This window comes from Scyliorhinus torazame, chromosome 11 (genome assembly GCF_047496885.1).
Source record: "Scyliorhinus torazame isolate Kashiwa2021f chromosome 11, sScyTor2.1, whole genome shotgun sequence".
Lineage (NCBI taxonomy): Eukaryota > Metazoa > Chordata > Chondrichthyes > Carcharhiniformes > Scyliorhinidae > Scyliorhinus > Scyliorhinus torazame.
In genome coordinates, this window is record NC_092717.1 from 180,121,889 (window position 1) to 180,149,111 (window position 27,223).

General features: G+C 46.2%; 1 protein-coding gene across 13 annotated transcripts in view; it reads left to right on the forward strand.

The window, feature by feature from the left end:
• LOC140385689 (UDP-N-acetylglucosamine transporter TMEM241 homolog) overlaps positions 1 to 27,223 on the forward strand; it is a 223,339-nt gene that overhangs the window by 159,552 nt on the left and 36,564 nt on the right. For 5 of the 13 annotated variants that reach the window (XR_011933422.1, XR_011933423.1, XR_011933424.1 and 2 more), the window contains one exon: positions 14,677 to 14,741. The exons of 7 other annotated variants lie outside the window; for them this stretch is intronic. Coding sequence is in view for 2 of the 6 variants with exons in the window: in XM_072468101.1 (XP_072324202.1) it covers positions 14,677 to 14,741 (65 nt within the window). In the remaining 4 variants the exon portion in view is untranslated. Of the gene's footprint in view, positions 1 to 14,676; positions 14,742 to 26,301; positions 26,735 to 27,223 lie in introns of those variants that run through there. One more of the 13 variants, XM_072468097.1, reaches the window with a different exon arrangement.

Below are 27,223 nucleotides of genomic sequence, written 5' to 3' on the forward strand. Positions count from 1 at the left end.
TGTTTTCGTTGTTTTTGTCGTGCTTGTTGTTGCTGTTGTGTCTTTGTTCTGCTTCTTGTTTTTGTTCTTGTAGTTTTTGGTGTTGTGCTTGTAGTTTTTGTTCTTGTTGTGCTTCTTGTTGTTTTTGTTGTTGCTGTTCTTGTTTCTGTTGTGCTTCTTGTGGTTTTTGTTGTTCTTGTTGCACTCAATGACTGTTCCGTGTGGATAATTTGAGTTATTCTCAAAGTTATTGGTGTCAGTGTCCTTTGTGGTATCTAATGTTTCATTGAGCAAATCTCCTTGAGAATTGTGAGAATGATCTGATGTTGCATTGATCTTGGTGACATCAGTCATTTGTGGTGGATTTAATTCCTCTTCTTTGATTCCTTGGTGCTCCTCTTCTGGAGTCATTTCTGGTTGATCTGCTTCATCTTTGATCACTTGGTGCTCCTCTTCTGGAGTCAACGTCATCAAGATTTCATTTTCTTGTAGGTTGTCAAGGGTAGATGAGGTTTTAATTGATGCGGTCTCACTGGACTCATGAGGTGTTGTGCTTTGATTGTCAAGTTCGTTTGTACAGATGAGCTGAGATCTGTCAGTCTCACTGTGATTTTGCACATCTCGTATGGGGATTGTGATTTTTTTTCATCACTTGTCTCACATACAGTGGGTAGACTTACATTGTCATCTTGTTGATTGTGAGCTTGGTAGACTTTCATAGTCTACTTCTGTTTGCTCAGATACGGTGGGTAGACCTTCATGATCTTGTTCATGCATGGATTTCACTGTGGAGTCTTGAGTTGCTTCCATTTTGGAGTCTGTCAGTGAGCTCTCTGTGGAGGCTCGTGTCGCTCTCTCTGTGGAGATTTTCATCACTCTCTGTGTGGAGTCGTGCAACGTTCTCTCTGTGGAGTCTATCTGTGCTCTCTCAACAGAGATGGTCAGTACTCCCTGTGTGGCATCATTTTCTTCTTGGTATTTGACAGGTTGCTGTCATCCAATGTATCGACGATCTGCCATTGCATCATGGTATTGGATTCATCTACCATGACGCTGATGCTATGATTAGCACATCCAAATAACTCAGCCATGTCTTAAGTAGTATTTTTCGATAAACAAATCATATTCTTTGGTTTCGAATTTGTCATTGTGCTCTTCACTTTGGGTGGTGCAAACTGCTTGTTCCAGGGTGCTGCGAACGTTATTTACAACTGCTGGTAGAAGTTCAAGCAATGTTGTGCCTTTTGAGGTTGAATTTTTATGGTTTCATGCCTTTAAGAATTTTGTTTGTGATTTTCGGGCATTTCCCCTTTAAGTGGGCATGGTCTGAGCCTTCTGACATCATGATGTTCATGACGTAGAGTGTAGGAATCGATTGCACATGCGCAAATCGATTTTTCTTTACTGTGCGCTTTTTTGTAAACTGTGCATGCGCAAGATCCCTCTTCGAACTGTGCGCTCTTTTTGTCCAACTGCACATGCGCGGCTTGCGCATGAGCAGTTCCATCGTCGAACTGTGCGCTCTTTCTGTTCAACTGCGCATGAATCAAAAACGTCTTTTTTAAATTGTGCATGCGCGGCTGCGGTTTCCTGTGCATGCGCAGACCCAGATTTGCGGCTTTTGTTCCCCGGGCAGTTTAAAATGTGCTCAGACACCATTTTAACTTCTTCAGACCTGTGGAAAAGAACTTTATCGGCATTTTTTCTTGTCAAAAACTTAAAGTTATTTTTTTCTTGCGATCTGCACTTGTCAATCGCGATTTCCAGCGTACACCTTTCTGTTCTGATAATGATTGTTGAGTTTCGCATCACTCATTCCCTGTGCAATTTGGTCTCCAAGCATTGAATGTCTTAAAACAGCATTGTTACTGGTGTTGCAGTGATCTTCAAATTTTTTAAGTATTACTTCTAATTTGATGTTGTTTTCACCTTTCAAGTAATTAAAGCTAGCTTCATGTCCTGTTAGTAGAAGTGCTATTTTCATTTCTTCTGAAGCCGTGTTCAACTCATTAGCTACGATATATAGTTCGAACGTTTGTTTAAAAATTTTCCATCTATGACTTAAATTACCGGTTGTTTTCAGCTGTGGTGGAATTCCAACGAGTTTCATCGACTCAATTTCTTCTGTTTTCAATCTTGCTTTGTCTGCATCTTGTGTAACCTTCTAGTAAGCGTTCTGAAGTCTCCTGGTACCATGTTCTTCCTCGTGTCTCAATAAAGCTCGTAGTCTTACAGTTGAAGTAGATGCTTTATTTGTATGAGTATGTTCTCTCTCCAGCGCTTATACTATGTTACATCTGCGCTGCCTGTCTATGTCCTGCTCACCTGCTGCCGTTCCTGTGAAGAGTGTCCCTGACTTCCTGTATGTATCTCTGGTGCTCCTTCTAGTGGTTACTTATGTACCCCTTGTGTATCTACAGTGATGCATATCACTACACTTTCCACATGCAAAAGTCGGGGTTCAAGTCTCCTTCACCCATCAGCTTTGTGTTCCTTGACCTACTTTGACTCCTAGTTAAGCAATAGGTTGATTTTTAAAATTCTCATCCTTATTTTCAAATCCCGCCATGGCCTCACCCCTCCCTATCTTTGTAAACTCTTCCTGTCCCACAATTTTCCAAGAATCCACACTCCTCCAAAGCCTCTTCAGTGCCTCTGAGTTTAATTGCTCCACGATCTGTAGCCATGCTCTCATCTGCCAAATCCTTAAGTTCTAGAAGCCCCTCCCTAAACTCTTCACCCCTCTTCCTCTCATTCCTCTTTTGAGACATTCCTGAAAACTGTCTCTTTCCCATGTTTTTGGTCATCTCAGCTAATTCTCCCTATGTGATTCCCTAACATGGCAAATATGTTACAGTTTTCCCCTTCCACCCAATGCTACCGGTAGGTTCTGAGGCAATGGGGAGCATGGAATTGCACAGAGGCGATTCCCTCACCTGACTTAACCTGGTGGTGATTTTACTCTGGAATGGTCAAGGCATCAGAAGGGAAATGGGGGAGATGCTGGCAATAAAGGGAGTTAAATCCTGGGGTGGGGGCTGGCAGTGTGCTTTGGACTACTGCCTTAGGATGTTTTTTTCTCTTAATGCCACTATATAAATACAAGTTGTTGTAGTTGAAGTTATGAAAGGCGTTGGAGAAAGAAGTACCTTCTTTCAAAATCATATGGTCAAAGGCAAATACTCCTGTTTTGTAGAGACCAATCTGAAGGTTTGCCGGTCTAATGCACAATTAATTATGGTGTGGGAACACCAGTTGACCTGTGTGCTGCGTGACACTGGGTATGTGTGATGCAGGAGACCTTTGTATACCCTTTTTGGGCATTGTTGAGGACTGCATCTGCCTCCGTGATCCTGTCCTGAGGTGATCAATGGCCTACTTCATGAAAACTAGCTCTGTAAGAACTGAATGCGGCATCAAGCACCCATAAAACCAGACTCCAGTCTGGTTAGAAAGAATAGGAGATCATGAGAGTTTCGATGAACAATAAAAAAGGCACATTTGCTAACTTTTCTAAAATTGCCTTTAACATGAATAATTCTCAAAATAAAAAGCAAATTGTGTAATTTCTTCAATTTGACGAGTGCTATTACTTTGTCTTTAAATTTTCTTTTCCAGTGAGCCGATGAGAATTTGTGAAAAGTTACAGTGTATTAATATGGATTCATCTTTTAAATTTGTTGGAGCAAACCATAATATAATGACAAACTTTGATTTTGATTCTCAAATAATTTTCTTTCCCGTTTGGAGGGCAGCACGGTGGCGCAGAGGGTTAGCACTGCTGCCTCACTGCGAAGAGGTCCCAGGTTCGATCCCGGCTCTGGGTCACTGTCCATGTGAAGTTTGCACATTCTCCCCATGTTTGCGTGGGTTTCGCCCCCACAACCCAAAAGATGTGCAGGCTCGGTGGATTGGCCACACTAAATTGCCCCTTAATTGGAAAAAAATGATTTGAGTACTCTAAATAAATATTTATTTTTTTTAAATAAAATTTCTTTCCTGTTTGTGAAGCAGTTCCCTGCTTATACCCTATAAATAAATACAGTCCCAGAATTCTGCAGTGATGGCAATATAGTTGCACACTGTCCACCCACAGTCCAGTTGGCCTGTCACTTGTAAATGGTGTTACTGCTGTTTTTACGATTTAAAAAAAATAACAGGATGTGGGCTTCACTGGCTAGACCAGCATTTGTTGCCCATCCTAATTGCCCTTGAGAAGGTGGTGGTGAGCTGCCTTCTTGAACAACTGCAGTCCATGTGGTGTAGGTACCACCCATTGTGCTTTTGGGGAGGTAGTTGCAGGATTTTGACTCCGGAACGGCGATATATTCCCGAGTCAGGAAGGTGAGTGACTTGGAATGGAACCTCCAGGTGGTGGGGTTCCCATATATCTGTTGCCCTTGTCCTTCTAGATGGTAGTGGACGTGGGTTTAGAAGTTGCTGCCTAAGTAACCTTGGTGAGTTCCTGCAGTGCATCTTTTATACAGTACACTGCTGCTACTGTGCGTTGGTGGTGGAGTGAGTGTATGTTTGCAGAAGGGGTGCAATCAAGCAGCTGCTTTGTCCTGGATGATGTTGAGTTTTTTGATTGTTGCTGGAGCTGCCGTTGTCCTGGCAAGTGGGGATATTCCATTACACTCCTGACTTGTGCCTTGTAGATGGTGGACAGGCTTTGGGAAGTCAGGAGCTGAGTTACTCGTCACAGGATTCCTAACCGCTGACCTGCTCTTGTAGCCACAATATATGAGGGGAGGCAGTGGCGTAGTGGTATTGTCACTGGACAAGTAACCCAGAGACCGAGGCTAATGATCTGGGGGTCTTGGGTTCGAATCTCACCAGGGCAGATGGTGAAATTTGAATTACAAATCTGGAATTAAAAGTCCAGTATTGACCATTGTCTCAATTGTGGCAAAAACTCATCTGATTCACTAATGTCCATCAGGGAAGGAAATCTGCCATCCTTACCTGATCTTACCAGGTCCACAGCGATGCGGTTGACTCTTAAGTGCCCATCCCCAACTGAATTGGCCTAGCAAGCCACTCAGGACAAGGGCAATTAGGGCAACAAATGCTGGCTCAGCCACCGACGCTCACATCTCCAGGACGAATAAAAAATAAAGTTACATAGCCAGTCCGGTTCAGTTTCTGGCCAGTGATAACCCCTCAGGATGTTGATAGTGGGGGATTCTGCCATTGAATGTCAAGGGGCAATGGTTTGATTCTCCCTTATTGGAGATGGCCACTTGTTTGGCGCAAATGATACTTGCCACCTGACACACCAAGTCTGGATAAATGCACGTACACTGCTGCAGTGTCTGAGGAGTTGTGAATGATGCTGAACATGGTGTGAACATCAGTGAACCTCCGCACATTTGATCTTTGATAAAGCAACTGAAGATGGTTGGGCCAAGAGCACTACCCTGAGGAACTCCTCTACTTCGGTTACTGTCTCTACTTCGGTTACTGACCTCCAACAACTACAACCATCTTCTTTTGTGCTAGTTATGACTCCTACCAGTTGAGAGTTGACCTTCTGATGCCCATTGACTCCAGTTCAGCTCGGGCCCCTTGATGCCATACTCAATCAAATGCTGCCTTGATATCAAGGTCATTCACGCTCACCCCGCTTCTGAAGTTCAGCTCTTTTGTCCATGTTTAAACCAAGACTGTAATGATGTCAGGATCTGAGTGACCCTGGCGGAACCCAAACCGAGCATCAGTGAGCAGGTTATTGCTAAGTAAGTACAGCTTGATAGCACTGTTGGTGACCTATCCCATCATGTAAGAGTAGACTGATAGGGCGGTAATTGGCCAGGCTGGATTTGTCCTGGACAATTTTCCACATTGCCCCAAGTAGATGCCAGTGTTGTAGCTGTACTGGAATAGCTTGGCTAGGGGCACGGCAAGTTCTGGAGCACAAATCTTAAATACTATTTCCATTGCAGAATTCAGATATCAATCTTGATATCATGTGGGGTGAATCAAATTGGCTGAAGACTGACATCTGTGATGCTGGGGACTTTTGGAGGAGTTCGAGATGGATCATCCATTCGGCACTTCTAGTTGAAGATTATTGCGAATGCCTCAGCCTTGTCTTTTGCACACATGTGCTGGGCTCTCCATCATTGAGGATGGGGATATTAGTGGAGCCTCATCCTCCAGTGAGTTGTTTAATTGTCCCCCATGCACAACTGGATGTGGCAGGACTAAAAAGCTTAGATGTGATCCGTAGGTTGTGGAATCGCTTAGCTCTGTTTATCATTTGCTGCTTATGTTGTTTGGCGCACAAATAGCCCTGTGTTGTAGCTTCACCAGGTTGACACCTCAGTTTTCAGGATACCTGGTGCTGCTCCTGGCATGCCCTTTTGCAATCTTTATTGAACCAGGGTTGATACCCTGGCTTGGTGGGAATGGTCGAGTTAAGGGATATGCCGGGTCATGAGGTTACAGATTGTGGCTGAGTACAATTCTGCTGCCGCTGATGGTCCACAGTGTCCCATGGATGTCCAGTCTTGAGTTGCCAGGTCTGTTCTGAATCTATCCCATTTAGCACAGTGGTAATGTCACACAACCCAATGGAGGGTATCATCACCGTGAAGATGGGACTTCATCTCCACAAGGACTGTATGGTGGTCACTCCTACCGATACTGTCATGAACAAATACATCTGCGGTAGGTACCTTTGGTGAGGATGAGGTCCAATATATTATTCCTTATTGTTGGTTCCCTCACCACCTATCGCAGACCCAGTCCAGCAGCTGTATCCTTCAGAACACGGCCAGCTCGGTCAGTAGTGGTCTACCGAACCATTCTTGGTGATGGACATTGAAGTCCCCCACCCAGAGTATATTTTGTGCGTTTGCTACCCTCAGTGCTTCCTTCCAAGTGGTGTTCAACATGGAGGAGTACTGATTCATCAGCTGACAGTGGATGGTACGTGGTAACCAACAAGAGGTTTCCTTGTCCATGTTTGATCTGATTGACACCATTTCCTACAGATCAAATCTGGATGTGAGAGAACGAGTTAAATGCTACAGTTTGATCTCCATGTTGTCAGGAGTCTGTGATGACATCTGAAGTCTGAAATTAAACTACAGACTTATAAACTATCCTGACTGCCCATCATTCTGGCTGAAATGGTCTAAAAACAGGAAATTACTGTACTTGACTTCTGTAAGTTTTTAAAATGCAGCTTTGTTTGTTATGTGTTTTTGAACAGAAGACTTGTACCCTCTGCGGCAGTTATGTAGAAATGGATGACTTCATCGCTCAAGGTATCTTGGCCGGAATTCTCCGAAATGGAGGCAGAGTGTTTGCGCCGTCGTGAACGCCGTTGAGGTTCACGACGGCGTGAAACGGCCCCTATCCCGACCGATTCAGGGCCCGATAATGGGCTAGAAGCGGCGCCGCGTCATTTACACGCACCAGGCCTTAGCGCCGCGTAAAGGTGGCGCATACGTGACGCGGCCGGCGCCGCATAACTGGCGTCACCCGCGCATGCGTGGTTGCCGTCCTCTCTGAGTCCGTCCCGCAAGAAGATGTCAGACGGATCTTGCGGGCCTGCGGAAGAAAGGAGGTCCTCCTTCAGAGAGGCCGGCCCGACGATCGGTGGGCACTGATCGCGGGCCACACCCCATTTGAGCCCACGGGCTGGATTCCCCCCCCGCCCCCCCCCCCCACCCCCGCAGGCCGTCCCCCCAGCGTTCCCGCGCTGTTCCCACCGGCAGCGACCAGGTGTGGACGGCGGCGGGGGAACCCGCCGTTTTGGGCTGGCCACTCGGCCCATCGGCCCTGAGAATAGCAGGGGTGCCGGAGAATCGCCATTTTGGGTGTCTCGGGCGATTCTCCGGCCTGCGCCGCGCGGAACTCGACGGGGCCGTTCTCGCCGCTTGGGAGAATCTGAGTAGGGCGTTGGGGGAAAATTTGGCGACCCAGGCGATTCTCCCAACCGGCGCGGGAGCGGAGAATCGTGCCGCTGGTCTTATAAAACAGTAGCGATGTGTCACACAGTTTGACTATATAGTGTGATAAAATGGAGTACAGATGCCATCCCTTCAACTTTAAACACAAGTTCTATGGCAACCAAGATAAGGACGAAAGTCTTTTTTAGTTATAAATGTATTCAAAAAACACATTATGAATTTTTAAAATTCTGTTCCTGTTGACTTAAGAAGCTGTCCAAAGTCTATACCACAAGGATGACTGTTGAAGGTGGGAATTTAGCAATGGTAATGTCATTGACTATCAAGAGGAGATGGTTGGATATTCTCATGGTGGAGATGGCAATTGCCTAGCATTTAAGTGGCAAGTAACAATGTTGCCACTTATCTGCCCAAGCCTGAATGTTATCCAGTTCTTGCTACATGTGAGTACGGACAGCTTCTGTATCTGAGCTGTTGTGTTTGGTGCTGAACACGGTGCGAACATCGAAACTCCATGGGCGGGATTCTCCGACCCCCTGCCGGGTCGGAGAATTCCCCGGGGGGGGGGGGGGGGGGGCGTGAATCCCACCCTGCCGCTCCGACGCCGGATGCCGTATTCTCCGGTTTTCGGGCAGGGGCGGGTATCACGCAGCGTCCGTCCCCCCCCCCCCCGGGAATTCTCCAGGCCCCGATGAGCAGAGCGGCCGTCGGTTTCTGGCCAGTCCCGCCGGTGTGGATTGGACATGGTCCCGCACAGCAGAACCTGGCAGGTAAGTTGGCTGGTGCGGTGCTCGGGGGGGCGAGGTTGGGATCCGACCGGGGGGGGGGAGGGGGGGTCCACGGTGGCCTGGCCCGCGATCGGGGCCCACCGATCTGCGGGCGGGCCTGTGCCGTGGGGGCACTTCTTCCTTCCGCGCCTGCCCCTGTAGGGCTCCGCCATGGCCGGCGTGGAGAAGACATCCCCCTGCGCATGCGCCAGAATATGCCGGCTGGTCTGTGCATGTGCTGAACCACGGCGGCGGTTCTGCGCATGCGCTAACTCGCGCAGTCCCTTCGGCGCCGGCTGGCACGGTGTCAACCTTAATGGCAAGACAGTCATTGATGGAACAGCTAAAGATGGTTGGATCTCGGATGCTATTCTGAGAAACTCCTTAGCAATATTCTGGGACTGATGTAGTTCAGCTTCCAACAGCCACCATCCTTTGTCCTGGGTATGGCTCCAATCAGTGAGAGTTTCCCCCTGATTTCCATTGACTTCGAATTTGCTAGAACTAGAACATCTTAATGTGCACTCCTGTCAAATCCTGTCTTGATGTCAAGGGCAGTCATTCTCACCTCACCTCTTACATCCATGTTTGGACAAAGGCTGTAATGAGGTTAGGAGCCAAGTGCCTCTGGTGGAACCCAAACTGAGCATCAGTGAGCAGGTTGTTACTGAGTAAGTGCCGCTTGATAACACCATTGATGGCAGCTTTCATCTCTTTGCTTGTGTTTGAGTAGACTGATGGATTTCTAATTGGTCAGATTAGATTTGTCCTATTTGTTGTTGGCACGATATATCTGGGCAATTTTCAGGGAGATGCCAATGTTATAGCTGTACTCGAGCAGCTTGGCTAGGGGCGCAGTGTTCAGGAGCACATGTCTTCAATTCTACAGCTGGGATATTGTTGGTGCCCATAATCTTTGGAGTGAGTCCAATTGATTTAGGACTGGGTCTATGATATGGGGGTCTTCATGAGGAGGCTGATATGGATCGTCTACTTGGTAATTCTGGCTGAAGGTGGCTGTGAGTGCTTCAGCCTTGCCTTTTCCACTGATATGTATGATTGAGAATGGGATGTTTGTGGAGCTGCCTGCTTCAGTTAGTTGATTGATTGTGCACTACCACTCACGATTGAATGTGATACGACTACAGAGCTTTGATCTGAACTGTTGGTTGTGGGCTCTATCTGTTGTATGCAGCAGGAACTGACTAGATTCTCTCCTATTGGAGATGGTCATTGCAACAGTTATAGTTCAGTATAGAACAATACCACATGCATTACGTCTGTATTAAATGCATTACATTTTGGAAATTAGAAACATTAGTTACAGATGAATTTGTAGTAGAGCAGCAAAGGTCCTTTATGTGCAGGTACATGTTATTTGAGGTGGCAGTGCAAGATTGATTCACATTTTAGTAGTAGTTCTTACTCTGGAAATGAAGACACAGGAGTAGGTCATTCAGCCCCTGAAATCTGTTCCCCTATTCAATCAGAGGATGGTTGATCTGTACTTCAATGCCATTTACCCACCATTACTTTTTATCACTCGAAAACCTTGGCAAACTAAGCACTTGAAAGCACCAGTCGACCCAACACTAGCTGTCTTTTGAGGATGGAAGTTCCCAGCTTCGAGTCCTATATTGAAAACATATTTCTTCATTTCAACCTTAAATAGCCCAGCTCTAATATTAAGTTTATGCCACCCTGTTTATATCATTCCCCAGTGTAATATGTTCAAAGCAACACAAGCCAGAGTTATACAGCCTGCATTCATTATTTAACGCTTGAACTCCTAGCATTCTAGTGGTTAATTCTAGTAACTCTATACCGCACTTCCTGCAAGGCCATTCCTGAGATGCAGCACCCAGAATTAACGCCAGCACTCCCAGATGAGGTCTAAAAGGCTCTGTAGAACTGAGACATCACTTCCAATCCGTTTGAGATAAATGCAAATATTCCATTGGTCTTTTTAAAATGTTGTTTTGCATCTGTCCACCAACTTTTAGTGATTTGTGTACTCTGGCATCTGCATCTTTGTTCCCCCGCAGTCCCTAATATCTCACCATTTAGAAAGGGTTCTGATTTGAGTGTCTTGGATCCAATGTGCATGACTGCACCCTTCCCCAAGTTGAGTTCCATTTGCCACAGTTTTGCTAACTCACATCTGCCTGCTGCGTTCCTGCTCCCATCTGCATTGCTCATTGTATCATTCAATTTAGTGCCATCTGCTAACTTCGATTTTCTCTAACCTTTCATTCAAGACATTGATGTGCATGATGAAAAACTGAGGCCTTTGTCCAGATCCCTGGGGAACACCACTTGTGGGCAGTTTTGTTCTTCCACAACTCTGGTTAACGAACTATCATGACTCTTGCCAGTTTGTTTGCCAGAATTCTATTGTGTGATAATACTTGTTGACAAACATCTTTAATTATCAGTAACAATTGGTGTTGCATTTTTTGCTACGCATAATATTTCTCAGATTTTTGTTTCCATATATTTTGTGAATATTGTCATATTCCAAATGCCAAAAATGCACTTCCTTTGAAAATCCAATTGAACAGAATTTCAAAGAGTAAGCAATTTAAACTGAAAGATCACAATAATAGAGTAAGAGAGAGAATAAACGCTCAAAATCCACACTCCATAATTACAAACTGATGAGTACTCGCACTGCTAACAACATCCCTGAACCAAACCACAAAGACAAAAGGCCTCATTAAAGTAATCTCCCTTTTACCCTCATAATTCTTTAACTGATAATTGTTTAGCGTCTGTTGTGAAAGACCCATGAGATAGATTTTTGTATATTATTCATAGCACTAATCATAACTAGCTTTCTGCGGAAGAAAAGTCAAAGAAGAAAAATGGTCATTTAGCAGATCAAAACCTAACTGCCTCATGAGAGCTTCCAGCTGCTTTGTTGCTTTTTCAATGCTGGGCAGAGTTTTCCTGGACTGGGATGGCTCCCAGTTGCATTCCTGCCCCGGTTAGGTTTCCCAATGGCGGACAGGGAGAGTGATTGGCTTAACAAACAGAAAACACGGGATAAACTCAGGTCTGGCAGCATCTGTGGAGAGAGGAACGTTGATAATTTTTTGAGTCCACGTGACCCTTCCACAGAACTGAAAGGAAACAGAAATGGGATGAATTATATAATTGCAGAGAGGGTTGGGGCAGAATGACAAGTCAGTGATAGGTTGGAGCAAAGGAGAGATTGATAAGATGTCATGAACACGAGACAAAGGGGCTGTTAAGGGTGCCATTAAGGACTGAGAGTTAATGGAAGCTGGCAGCCAATTTGCATAGTTAAGACCCCAATTAGGGGTAATATTACCCATTTATTGGCAGAGCCCCTACTCCATGGCGGTCGGGGCTCCATCAGAGCCTGGGGCTCCGTTCCCAAAAGAGGGGACTGTGGGCAGGAAAGGCCAGCCATCGGTTTTGATCCAAGAGATCCTGTGGCTTGATCCCTCTGAAATTTTATTTGAAACTCACCCCTTTCATGAGAGCATCTCCCTGTTCAGAGCATAAGAAATAGCAGAAGCAATAGACCACAATTACATTTTAGATGGTACAATTTGGGCAAGAGTTGCTGGGCGAATGTGAGGAGCAATTTTTTATGCTGCAAGTGGTAATGACCTGTGCTGCCCGTGAGGGCAGTGGAAGTGGAGATGTTCATATGTAAAAAGCAAAAGGGTGGCCAGGGAAAGGATTGAACTACTTGAGGACAATGGGGCGAATCTATGTGTTGAGCCAGAAGAAATGGGCGAGGTACTAAGTAAATACTTTGCATCAGTGTTCACTAAAGAAAGGGACTTTGTGGAAGTTGATTCTTGGGTAGGGTGTGTGGACAGTTTGGATCATGTTAACGTCGAAAAGGAAGAGGTATAGTGTATTTTAAAAGATATTAAGGTAGATAAGTTTCCTGGGCAAGATAGGATTTATCCCAAATACTGAGGGAAGCAAGGGAGGAAATTGCTGGGGCCTTGACTGACATCTTTGTATCCTCATTGACTGCAGGGGAGATCCCAGAGGACTGGAGAATAGCTAATGTGGTACCGCTGTTTCGGAAAGGTAGCAGGGATAATCCTTGAAATTATAGGTCGATGAGCCTCACGTCGGTAGTAGGTAAATTATTGGAGAGAATTCTCAGGGACAGGAGTCATACCCATTTGGAAACAAATGGACTCATAAGCGATAGACAGCATGGTTTTGTGAAGGGGAGATCATGCCTCATTAACTTGATCGAGTTTTTTGAGGAGGTGACAAAGATGATTGATGAGAGGATGGTGGTGGATGCTGTTTACATGGACTTCAGTAAAGCCTTTGACAAGATGCCTCATGGCAGACTGGTACAAAAGATGAAGAAACACAGGATCAGAGGTGAGGTGGTAAGATGGAGAAAGAACGGGCTCGGTCACAGAAGGCAAAGGGTAGCAGTAGAAGGGTGTTTTTCTGAATGGAAGGTTGTGACTAGTGGTGTTCCACAGAGATCTGTGCTGGGGTCTCTGTTGTTTGTATTATACATAAACAATTTGGAGGAAAATGTAGCCGGTCTGATTAGTAAGTTTGCAGATGACACCAAGGTTGGTGGAGTGGCAGAAGTATTGAGGATTGTCAGAAGATACAGCAGGACATAGATAGGTTGGAGACTTGGGCAGCGAAATGGCAAATTAAGTTTAATCTGGACACATATGAGGTAATGCATTTTGTAGGTCTAACATAGAGGGGAAATATTCTGTAATACTCTTAGGAATATAGAAAGTCAGAGAGATCTGGGCATGCAGGTCCACAGATCTTTGAAGGTGGCGGCACAAGTGGACAAGGTAGTCAAGAAAGCATATGGAATGCTTGCCTTCATTGGACGGGGCATCGAGTATAAAAACTGGCAAGTCATGCTACAGTTGTATAGAACCTTGGTACGGCCGCACTTGGAATATTGCGCACAATTCTGGTCACCACACTACCAGAAGAATGTGGCACTTTTGGAGAGGATCCAGAGGAGGTTTACCAGGATGTTGCCTCATCTGGAGGGTGTTAGCTATGTGGAGAGGCTGAATAGACTGTTTTCAATTGAAAGACTTGAGGTTGAGTGGTGACCTGATAGAGGTCTACAAGATTATGAGGAGCATGGATGGGCACGCATCTTTCCCAGGGTGAAGGGGTCAGTCACCAGGGGGCATAGGTTTAAGGTCTGTGGGGCAAAGTTTGGAGGAGATGTGCAAGGCAGGTTTTTTACGCAGAGGGTGGTGAGTGCCTGGAACTTGTTGAATGAAAATCGCTTATTGTCACAAATAGGCTTCAAATGAAGTTACTGTGTAAAGCCCCTAGTCGCCACATTCCGGCGCCTGTTCGGGAAGGCTGGTACGGGAATTGAACCGTGCTGCTGGCCTGCCTTGGTCTGCTTTCAAAGCCAGCGATTTAGCCCAGTGTGCTAAACTAGCCCCTAATGTCAGGGGAGATTGTGGAAGCAGATACATTAACGGCATTCAAATGCCATGGATAGGATGGGTATAGAGGGATATGACACAAGTAAGTGCTCTAGGTTTTGACAAAGGTTGGTATCACTATTCATGATCCCATGCACTTTAACTTTACATATTAATCTGCCATGTGAGGCCTTGTCGAAAGCCTTCTGAAAGTCTAAATAAACCACATTCATCAGTTCTCCTTGATCAACTGTTGAACATGTTTGGAATAAAATACCATTTTTAAATTTTTTTTAAAAATTAGTGTGGTCTCTTTGTTAATTTAAAATTGAGGTGGCTTCCAATCTGTGATTGTCGGGTTGTGAGATTTGTCAGCTCCCGTCTGGAACTTTGGGGTAGGTGTGGGTGGGGCCGTTCCAAGAACTGGCAGTCCCTTTACGATAGTTCAAACTGACTCCTCCAGGTTGGATCTTTGTGCTACTCTGGCCATCCCTTCAAGTCAGGTAGAAAAGGGATAATAGGACTGAAGGAGAGAAAACTGGAAATATTTAAATGTATCCGTTTTTGTTGTGTGTTTAGGTTTTGACTGCATGTTTGTCATTGGCTGTCTTTGAGACTCTTTTGAACGTATCTACAAGTTGCTGGTGAGTAAACACTTCATTACCTAAATACATATCAGGCCATGTGCATCTAAATGATGAACTATAATTCCCGCAACGGTGCATTGAATATTGTCTTTTCCACAGACAATATTGCAATGCTATCTAGTGTATATTTAAACTGCATTGTTTTATATTTTGATATCATACAATCTCTTTGTCACAAAGGTGTACCATAATATGAAGCTGCTCAGAGCAGGCCACTGTACTGTAGGTACATATCATACAAACCATGTGATATTCCAATGATGCTGAGGCATTTGTAGGAACTAAATTAGGAGTGCTCCCAGGGGCATAATTCATATATATAGAATCTTTTAAAAATCTCATAACTGAATGCACTTCCTGGTAACCATTTTCTATGATAAATGTGTTTGTCCCTGGACACTGGAAACTGCAAACATAAAGTTGTATTGGTATAATTACACCTTCCTGCCAGAGGAGAAGTTTAAAGGTCACAGACAATTTTCTTCATCACTGTAGAAATTGTACAATGGCAATACAAACATAAAGGTTGACGATATAATTTTAAAATGGGGACTGAATTATATTTGTGTTTCTCCTCCTCCAGATTCAACTTTTGTTCATATACTTGTCCCTTTATCACCCGCCCTCCCACCCCCTCTTTATCATCTAATCTTGTGTCTTCACCCTATCACTGATCTTTCCTTTTGTTCTTTGCCTCAGGCTCCCCTTTCCCTGCCTCTGAACTTAGTTAAAACCTGTTACACCTCAACCTTTTGACCGTTTTGGTGAAACATTATTGACCTGAAATGTTAATTCTTTTTCTCTCACCACAGATGTTGCCTGATCTTCTGAGTATTTCCAGCATTTTCTGTTTTTATCTCCTTTTGTAGGCCATGATCCAGTTCTGCCCACCCTCTAGCTCCTCTTCGTGTGGAGATTCACATGAGGACCTTGGAAAGGGTGCAGAGAGAATTTTCCAGAATAATACTAGAAATGAGGGACTTGTGCTGAGGGACTGAAGGCTGAAATTGTTCTCTTTATAGCAGGAAAGGTTAAGGGGAGATTTAATGAAGGTGCTCAAACTTACAGCCGGTTTTGATAGAGGAGATAGGGAGAAATGGTCTCCATGAGCCGGGGAGTCTGTAACCAGACGGCACAGATTTAATTGGCAAAAGAACCAGGGGAGTCATGAAAATAAATTTCTGTACACAATGAGTTGTTCTGGTCTGGAATGCTGTGACTGAAGGGAGAATACAATCCAATTCAGTGGTATTTATCAAAAGCAAATTAAATATGTACTGTCCCCGAAACTGTCCCTTTCCCAACCCCCTCACAAAACCCTACTCGGGTATCCTCACCCGCCCCCTTCCCTGTATCCTTCCCACTCCTCATCTTGACAAATACATGGATAGGATGTATATAGAAGGAAATGGCACAAGGAAATGCTGTGGGTTTTGGCTAAGGTTGGTATCATGACCGGTACAGGCTTGGAGGGCCGAAGGGCCTGTTCCTGTGCTGTTTTGTTCTTTGTTCCTCTCCTCTCCCGCTCCACTGCTGATTCTCCTGCTCTCCTCTCCTCTGGTTCTCCTCTCCTCCCCCTCCCGCTCTCCTCTCCTCCCTCTTTCCTCTCCCTCCCACTCTCCTCCCCCCCTCCCACTCTCCTCCCCCCCTCCCACTCTCCTCCCCCCCTCCCACTCTCCTCCCACTCTCCTCCCCCTCCCGCTCTCCTCCCCTCCCCCTCCCGCTCTCCTCTCCCCCTCCCGCTCTCCTCTCCCCCTCCCGCTCTCCTCTCCTCCCCTCCTGCTCGCCCCTCCTCCCCTCCTGCTCTCCCCTCCTCCCCTCCCGCGCTCCCCGCTCGCTCTCCCCTCCCGCTCTCCCCTCCTTCCATCCCGCTCTCCCCTCCTCCCCGTCCTGCACTCCCCTCCTTCCCCCCTCCACCCTTTCCATTCCTTACTCTCCTGCTCTCCTCTGCCCATTCTCCTGCTCTCCTCTACCCCTCCCCCTGCTCTCCTCTACCCCTCCCCCTGCTCTCATCTACCCCTCCCCTGCTCTCTACCCCTCCCCCTGCTCTCCTCTGCCCCTTCCCCTGCTCTCCTCCACCCCTCCTCTGCTCTCCTCTACCCCTCCCCCTGCTCTCCTCTACCCCTCCCCCTGCTCTCCTCTACCCCTCCCCCTGCTCTCCTCTACCCCTCCCCCTGCTCTCCTCTACCCCTCCCCCTGCTCTCCTCACCCCCTTCCACTCCACTTCCCTCACACCTGCTCAATCCTCCCCCTCTTCGTCTCCTCACCAAACGCCTGCTCTTCTCCGCATTATCCTTTCCTCTCTGCCCGCCACTCCTGCTCTCTCCTCCCTCCCCTTGGTCTCCTCCCTCACCACTGACCCCTCCCACTCTCCTGTCCTTTCACCGAATGCTCACCTCTTATCCCCTTCCTTCCTCTCCTCTGCCGCTGCTCCTCCCCCCCCATATCTTTTCTTCTTCTATACGGACAGGAGTTGTAAGTTGAATCTTGGATACAGTAATATTCACTTGAGCTCTCACAATAATAAACTATTTGCCATGCAAGAGCATGTTCAAACATGTTCAACATCGACTGTCAATAATAATGAAGATGGACCGAGATTTAAAGCTGTTTGTGGTTAAAAGAAAATAGTGTTGTAAATCATGCTCAGCGCAGCTCCTAAAATAAGAATTTGTAGTGCAAACTGAATTGAACAATCTCTGATCAACACTTCAGTTCATAGACAGACTTCAGACCACATTTGAAAGAATTCTTACAATAGGAGATGTTTATTTAATAAAGTAAGAGAGGGAGACCAAGGAATGAGAGACATGTTAGCTTAACATCTGATATTTGGAATTAAGGATAGGGTGACTGAGCACCTTGAAATGTTTCAGCCGATCAGAGAGAGAGTCCGAGTGGTGAATAGGGCATGCCAGATAAATGTGATTGAATTGTTTTCAAAAGGTGACAATGACATGTCCATGAACTTTATCCATAAGGAATTCCAGAAGGCATTTAATGAAGTTCCTCATTAAAGATTGTCATCTAAAGATAAAACTCGTGGTATTTACGACAATTTATTGACTTGGTTAGGTAAATAGGCCCTGTGGAAGGAGACCGGGAATAGGACAATTAGGGATGGGAAATAAAACTGGCCTAGCCTGCAGCGCCCACGCCCTGTAATGAAAGAACTGTAACATTGTAAATTAAGAGTACCCAATTTCTTTTCAAATCAAGGGCCAATCCACCGAACCTGCACATCATTGGGTTGTCGGGATGGAACCCATGTAGACATGGGATTATAACCACATACACCAATCTTGCAGCAATCCGTGTGCTAATGTGACAGAATAGACTATGGCTCCGGGAGCAACAAGCATCCATGAGAGTATAGGACTACAAATTTGCCATCGGGTTACGGCTGCCTGTTGTGGTAAATGTGGCATTTGCTCTGACCTATTTGCTCTATGGGTCTCCATGTTATACAGAAGAATCCTGCGTCGCTAAAGACTCGTTCCTGGTAGGTTTCGAATTGGGCGAATAGGGCATGGAAGCTCCTCACCTGAAGCAAAAGACCATGGGAATTATGGCCAACCCAGGACTCAGACAGACCCAGAGCTTGTGTGTGTATTTGCAACCCAGATAGCTACACACGATTGAAACCCCCGCTCGTTTGCATTCTAATAGTCCTTTTCCCCAGAGCAAAAGAACTGTAGTCAGGTAACCGATACAGATACAGACTAATTGGTGCCACTCCCTTTACTCATGGAGCCCAAACAGCCAAGGTAAATGACCGCTAAGGACATGCCCAGCCATCAAGGCACTCGCCCCTTTATTGGCCAAAATCGAAGGCAGTGATCGAAGCCTGTCGAATTATTGGGTCCAAGTTAAGGACCGCCCCAAAGAGCGCAAAATCCCAGAGGGATAAGAAGAGACACAGCCATGTGCTCGGTCTCTCTTGGATCCGACCTATGCCAACCCAAGTGCAGCATAACGACCAGACAGACAAGTTCAAGACCAACGATCGCTACCAGATGTATGAGCCCAGCAGCAGAAACAGAGCTACATCTTCCACCCAGCCACGCAAGATCTGGACAAAGGCCTTGTCCATCTGCATTGAGCTGGTTGCCCTGAAGTTAAGTATAGGTTATTGTAGTTGTTAGGTGTAGTTTGACTTCTAATGTTTTGTGTTGCATGTCGAAGTAATCCTTGTGTGTAAATAAACCACCTTTGAACTTGAACTGACTAACTGGTTGTGTGGTCCTTTGATCGATATCCGGTAGAGTCTTGTGGTGGTATCATTTGATACCTGGCGACTCGAAAGAGCATCATTATTAATTGGCAACAGTATTGGTGACTCTGGTGGCGATTGGCAACATTATTGGCAACATCTGACGGGACTCGAATTAGAAGTGATTTTGTCACTTCAAGAGAACCCACAAACTTTGAAATCCAATTGCGTGAAAGAGAAAGAACCATAAGTGCAAGCCCATATCGACCAAATCACCGAATTTCAGAAGTGTGTACTGCATGCGCACTAACAGGGATATAAGGTAAACTCGTTAGATTGTGTCAAAACTACCGAGGGAATTGTGAACCGGAAAATAGCTTAGGCCCTACCCGCAGTTCAAATCGCCGCCTTATCCCCCTGTCCCAAATTAACGATAGGAAACATAGATTAACGGTAGGAAAAGAGATATTAGAAGCAATGGCCACAAAAAGCGATGGAATGTTTAATGAACCCACAGGAACCCGAAGTCGCAGCGACCAACAGAGCAGAGTTGTGCCCCATATGGGAAGAAGAGTTGAGGAAGTAGTTAAAGGGGAAAGGATGGCCCCTTTGGTCCGATTTTTGTTCAAATGAAGAGTCAGGTTCAGGAAGCATAGGACAAACTTGGTGGGACAACCTAACCAAGGTGCATAAGAAAAATGCAGCGAAAGTGCGAAAGCCGATGGCAATAGTGTCCTGTTTGGCATAGAGGAGGTCGTGAGGATGCTCCGCAGGCAGCTAGTCGAGAAAGAAGAGAAGAATGAGGGAAACAATAGTGAAAGCGAAAAGATTATTGAGCAACTCCGGGATCAGTTGGCAGCTAAAGATAAGGAGATGGCTGATGTCAAACGGGCACACCAATCTTGTTTAGTTCACCTTAGCAACTTTCAGACCCAGTACGATAAAGCCTACCAAGATACACAGCGCGCAGTCTTGGTACGAGAAGGGACAGAACAGCAGGTAGCACAGTTAACGAGTCAATGCGCGGATTTAAAGGCAGCTTAACGAGCGCTCCATAGCTCCACTACAGAACAAAGACAGAGTACAGTATATCACGCAAAATGTAGACAAATAGAGAAGTTGCAGTCACTGCTTTCAGTGCAAAATGGATTTAGGTATACTTTTGGACAAAATTTAGATGAGGAAGGTGCCCCCAATTGGCAAGAACTAAATGAAACTGCCCAGAGATAAGTGGAGGACACAGAAAATCACAATAGAGCCCCACCATGCCCCGAAAAGGAAAGAGCTCGCACCACCGACTGCACAGGCAGCACACACCCCCATGAATCCAGTCACCACACAGCGCAAGTCTTCGGATCGGGAGGAGCCCAACTGCGTTTACTCCACCCCATTATCCATCACCCAACTGAGAGATGCCTGCGTTAAAATTGATTCATTCGAACCCACCGCAGACCCGCATAATTTCTTTTGAGAGAGTACGCCAGCAAAAGGTTATGTACGGTCTAGACGAAAGGGAGGAAACTTCAAGTAATGAGTAAACTTATAGTAATGAGCCTTGACCAGTCCGTCAGCTCAGCTTTACCAGAACCCCAGAATGTAGGAGGAGGAACCCTACAGGAGATGAAAACGGTCATTTTAGATCCGATCGGGTACAACAAGGGAGACCCAGTAGGTTTAAACCGCTGTAGGCAAAAGAGGGGAGAGCATCTGACCGCATTTGCAGGTCGCCTTTGGATCCATTTTAAGGCAGTAGTTGGGGATTTGAACCCGCGCACACTTAAATGAGGACGACACCACTAAATGGTCCCGCACTTTAGTCTCACATGCCACAGAAGCAGGTCAAAAGGCTTGTGTGAATTACAACCCCGCAGACCACACACACAATGAAGTGTGGGTATTAAAGAGACTCTCCAGAGCTTGGGAACAATCCCTACACAGGAAGGCAGATCAGGAACAGATAGAAGCAAATATGCACCCAGTCAGGACTAACCAGGACCCAGCATGGATAAGTGAGGGTAGACATGAAGGACAGCACCCCAGAGCACAGGCACCACGAGGTTGCTATAATTGTGGACACGTGGGACATTACGCCCGTGAATGCCGACCAAAAACCCCCGAACCAGCAACGCCACCAACAAATAAGCCCCCCACCTCGGAATAATGTTAGGCCCATACATAGTGTTAGCGCCGTTCAGATAATTCAGTAATCAACACCACAGATTGACAGTGTTCGAACTCCCCAACTTGGGTCTGCGACACACTCTGGGACAAATCAGGCAGACCAGTAGTCACAGGCACAGTCCGGGCACTTTAAACTCCTCCACAATGTTCCAGGGTGACAAATGGCCCACCACAGACACCATCACCCTTAGTGGATTTACAGGACATGTACAGCAGGGATACATTACAGCCCCCGTAGATATTCAGATAGGAACCATAAGCACTAGACACCCCGTTGTTTTAGTCGACTTGCCCCAAACAGCCAAGCACATTCTAGGAATTGATTTTATGAGCTCCCACAATCTTTCCTTTGATCTCGTGAATAGGTGTGTATGGAAAATGACCAAAGCAGCGAGAGCCCCCGCTACGCTCACAGTAGGGGACTATGAACACAGGATTTGCTCAGTAGGAGACTATTGGTTTGATCCGCAAACAATTAGTACAGACCAGACAATTAGAGAGGTCCTCAGAAAACATAGAGCTTCCTTCACCAGCACAAACATGATTGTGGGAAGACCCCAGGAATGGTCACAATTTCAGGTCCCAATCCTAAGCTACAGAAGCAATACGGTTTCCCACAGCAAGCCGAGGGTGAGATTTCAAAAGTCGTCATTAGCTTATTAGATCAAGAAGTAATTCGGCCGGTAGCCTCAACAAATAATGCCCCAATTTGGCCCGTGAAAAAACCCAATGGTTCTTGGCGACTGACAATCGACTACCGAGAACTTAACAAGGTCACCCCTTTAGCAGTCCCCACTGTTGCCATGAGTCCCAAGACCATGCTGAAGCAGGGAGAACAGGCAAAGTACTTCACAGTCCTGGACATCAGCAATGGCTTTTGGTCCATCCCGCTGGACAAGACCTGTCAATATAAGTTTGCGTTCGCATTTCAAGGGCAGCAGTATATGTGGACATGCCTCCTGCAAGGATTCCACAACTCCCCCTCCATTTTCCACCGACAATTGGCCAACGGACTTTCCAAATTTTCCCGCCCTGAATGCCTTATACAGTATGTGGACGACTTACTCCTACAGACGGACACAAAGGAAGAGCATGTAAAGCTTCTTTCGGAATTACTAGGTCTTTTGCAATCCATTGGATGCAAGGTCAACCCAAAAAAAGCCCAGATCTTAAAAGAAAAGGTCCTTTATTTGGGCACTATTATCACCCACGGGAAGAGAGAGATTGAACACAAATGAATTGAGTCAATAATTAAATTGCCCCTGCCCCACAATGTCACTGCACTCCGGTCATTCTTAGGATTAGTTGGATATTGTAGGAACCATATAGATGGTTTTGCCACAAAAGCAGCCCCACTCTCAGAGCGCCTTAGAAAGAACGCCCCATAGGAACGGCTTCCTCAGCACACGGACACCATCGATGAATTAAAACGAGCCTTAGGCACAGCCCCCGCTTTGCAAGTTCCAGACCCACACTCTCCCTATGCCATCAAAGTAGCAACCACCGACCGAACCCTATCAGCAGTACTCCTACAGGAAAGACATGGCCGATTAGGACCCGTAGCCTATGCCTCACGAATTTTGGATCCCGTAGAGCAAGGATTTACAACCTGCGAACGGCACTTGCTTGCAGTCTTTTGGGCAGCACAGTATTTTGCATACATCACAGGCCTTAACCCAGTAACGATTTTAACGGAGTACACCCTAACGCAGCTATTGTTAGATGGTAGGTTAAAGGACGGTTCAGTCAGCCAGATCAGAGCAGCTCGCTGGACACTGCTGTTACAAGGAAGGGACATTACAGTCAAACGTACAAAGACCCACACATTTCTAGCAGATAACCTTCAATATGTAGGGACCCCACATGAGTGCCATATGATAGCAGCCCAACACCACATAGGACCCTTTATTCCGAAGTCACTGCACACACGAGCAGGCAGTAAAACGCAAAATCCACACACCATAGACAACGCTTTAAAGATTTATGTAGACGGTTCCTCCACGATAGAAAATGGAAAGAGAATAAGTTGTTGTGGAATTTATGTAGAAGACGCACAGGGACGCACATTAGAAGAAATATTTTTAAAATTGCCTGGCCACCTAGGATCACAAGCAGCAGAACTAGCAGCCATAGCATATGTAGTGCAACACCCCGATTCCTTTCCAACCCCCGCAGACAGACATTCGGACAGTTTATATGTGTGCAATAGCTTGACAGAATTCCTGCCCCTGTGGGAATCTCGAAGATTCGTATCCGCTGATGATAAACCCCTACCCTCAGCCCCATTGTTGAAACACATTCTTAGGACAGCTAAAGACCGCATGTACGTTATTATTAAAGTGAGAAGCCATCAACGTTCCTCCCCACCCGGTAATGCAAAGGCAGACGCCTTAGCTAAGTCAGGGTCACGCCACGGTCACTTTTGGCAACCCCCCGAAAGTGAACCGATACACGCAGTCCAAGTTTCTCAGACCAATATCGAGGATCTATCCCAGGCCCAAAAGGCAGACGACACTCTCAAACAAGTTTTAGACGGTAACTTCCCAGCCCCCTACGATAAATGCAAGGATTCACTGACGGTACAGGACGGTATAGTTTTGAAAAATGGAATTTATGTGGTCGCCACCCAGGACAGAAACCAGATAATTTACCAGTTTCATGACGGACACGGACATCAGGGGATAGACAATACCATTGCCCATTTAAGACCTTTGTGCTGGTGGCCCGATTTAAAATCCGACGTAACACATTATGTTGAGAATTGTTTAATCTGTGCACAGAACAATCCTGAAAGGTACTCCAAGAAGGGACGATTGAGACACACCCGACCTGTTAATGGCCCTGGACAAATTTGCAACTCGACTACATTGGCCCCCTCCCCCCTTGCAGAAATGGTTTCAAATACGTATTAGTGGTAATCAACACCTTTACAAAATGGGTCGAAGCATTTCCCTCACGGACAAACACTGCAAAGGCCACAGCTAAGATTTTGACCCAACAGATATTTACATGCTGGGGACTCCCCCGCAGCATTGAGTCAGACCAAGGTCCCACTTCACCGGCAGAGTCATGCAACATGTCCTAACGATTTTTGGAATCAAACAAAAATTTCACATCGCGTATCACCCCCAATCCAGCGGCATTGTTGATAGAATGAATCGCACTTTAAAAGCGACCAATAGAAAGATGGTGCAACAGAATAATACCACATGGGACACAGTTCTCCCATTTGCCCTTATGTTTATTAGGAACACAGTATCCAGTTCCACAGGTTTCACCCCCCACACTCTCATGACCGGACGGCCCATGAAAGGAACTGAATATTTATTAGGTCTCAATTTGGCAAGCCCCACAGTCACCGCCCTCGCCCATGAAAAAGCAGTCCAATAAGTCACGGAAAATATTAAAGCAGCACAACTCGCTGCAGCTGTCCGACTAGGCCTTAGAAGGAAGCAGAGTAAAGCCTGCTTTGACAAAACCGTCCACCCCGTAGTGTACACAGTCGGTCAGTAAGTAATGGTTTCCCTTTACAATCCTAGTTCTTTCCTCTTCTCCCAAATTTGCAGGACCCTACTCCATTTTGGACAAAGTAAACCCCTCTGTGTACAAGATAACTTACCCCAATGGTAAAACTGGTTGGTTCCACGTCAACCAGCTCAAAGTCTATGGAACCCAATGTAGCCACTCCCTAACAATAGCAGACGATTCCACCCCGCCCAGCGACAACCTAGTCCAACCCTCCCCCAGCCCTGACAGCAGGTCCACGCCCACAGACCCGACCTTGTCTCCGCCCACAGGTATGACCTTCCACCTTGAGCTTGACTCCGACGACAGCACCAGCCTTCCTGAATTGACCACGATCGCTGACCACTGGTACAACCTCCCAGGCCCCAGTCACTCCAGCCCCCGGTACCACAACCAAGACATGTCTGGCCCCCTATACCCCCTTCCACAGCCAGAGCCACCGCCCGACAACAGTAACTTGCCTTTCACTGCCACCTTCCCTACGCCTCATGACAAACAAACCCCTTTTTGGCACCGCGACAACTCTTGTAGACTGGTTAGACATGACTATTTGGATCCCACGACGGCCCACGCGGCCACGGCACAAAAACAGCAGACACGAGCCTGGCAACCGGAAGATGGTGACGATTCAGATTCTGACTCTGGTTATGATAATCCTTTTACAACGCTTTTTGATATAGAACCCCGAGGTGTCCAGATGAAGAGAAAAAGATGCCGCATAAGAATTACGGTGTCCTACTTTCTGATGGAGCCTGCCCACCTTTTTATTTTCCTTCTTTCTTTCTTCTTGTTACATCGTTTTAATTAATGTCGGACTGACACCCAATTTCTTGATACAGTCATAGTTACTCTTCCAACGCCATTTACTGACCAATGGCCATTAAAGGAACAATTGTTGGATCTCACATGTATTACAAATTCTTTCACCCAGGTAGGGAATAACGGCACTAATCCCCGCCCTGCCTGAGGACCCCAAATGCATCCAGTCAGTTAAGCTCGGGTAGTGGAGCAACGGCACTGATCACCGCCCTACCCGGTGATTCACCCATTCTTGCCCTGCCGCGCCCCACACGCACCTCATGTTCCCGTCACTTTGAGTACTCTGGAATGGTTCTTTACACTTTTAACTGCCTTTGGCAGGTCATAGTTTCCCCTTCTCTGCTCTTTTATTGTGGTTTAAAGAATGCTCGTTGCCACAGACTGTACACTCATCCCTTTACCTTCCGCGACCCTCTGGTCATTCCCCACCTGCTACTTACACGTCAGACACATTTGGTTGCCACATATGCTGCGACACACTAATTACCTCTGGACCCTGGACGACGAAACTATAAAACTGGCTGCCCTAAAATTCAGCTAGTAACATGAGCCTCAGCCATCACTGGTTACAGTAAAGGAAAGACTGGACAGAGAAATTGTCCGCCCACTCTCCACATCGACCACCGGCTGCGAGAATCTCTGCACTTACAAAGAGATTTTTTGGCAATGTCTTGTCTCTCAAAATGTTATTTCAAAACAAAAAAATGAGGGAGTCACACATGGTGACAATTCTAATGGGTACTTGAAGTTAAGGAGAGAAAGACAAATAAATGAGATATCAACCAAAGATAATAACAGATATTATGCTTGCACCCCCAGGAATGTGCGGAAAATGGAAGACAGAAGACAAGATGAAGAAAGGACTGATGACCTACACTGTGATCATCGCTGGACTCCTACAGCTGCACGCGTTACAAGCCTCTGTACCACACACCACACCAGCCCCGAACACCACCACACAATATGACACCCCTAGCCCGGACACTACACCACACATAGAGATAGACACCGAAACCCCCACTTGGTGCGAAAACATTGCCACATGGTACCCCCTTTCATACACAGTAGAGGCCCTTCTGGTAATTGCAATAATCTGCAGTGTCATACAGACACTTAGACTCCGCAAATGGTGAAAAAGAGCCTCCTGCTCCCCGATATATACACTCCAAACCTCCTTTGGAATTCACCCAACTCAACAAGCACTCTAATCGCTGATAGAAATAAAGACTGTATACCTCTCTAACTTTGATGGATTAAGTAGGAATGTGATGCTGCTGTTTTGAAATCTTGTATTGCACATAAGTTCTTTTTGATACTTGCCAGCAGCATGAGAGTAGCTTAGATAGTGTTAGTTGATATTCACTTGTGCGGAACAGTGAAATGTTTTATAGTGACCCGTTAGAAATTATGAATGTTTGATGTGTTAATAAAAATGTTAGGTAAATGCTCCAAAAACATGGGACAGAGTAGTGTAGAACCTGTCCTTGACCAAGGGTAACCAGCACACCAGGGATGGATAAGGGATCAACAGTGTGATCCACCACGCTTCGCGTTCAGGATCAAGAGGACGGGATGTAGCCATCTCAGATGGCCACCTGCAAAGGACCATGGGAATTATGGCCAACCCAGGACTCCGACAGACCCAGAGCTTGTGTGTGTATTTGCAACCCAGATAGCTAGACGCAATTGAAACCCCTGCTCGTTTGCATTCTAATGGTCCTTTCCCCCAGAACAAAAGAAC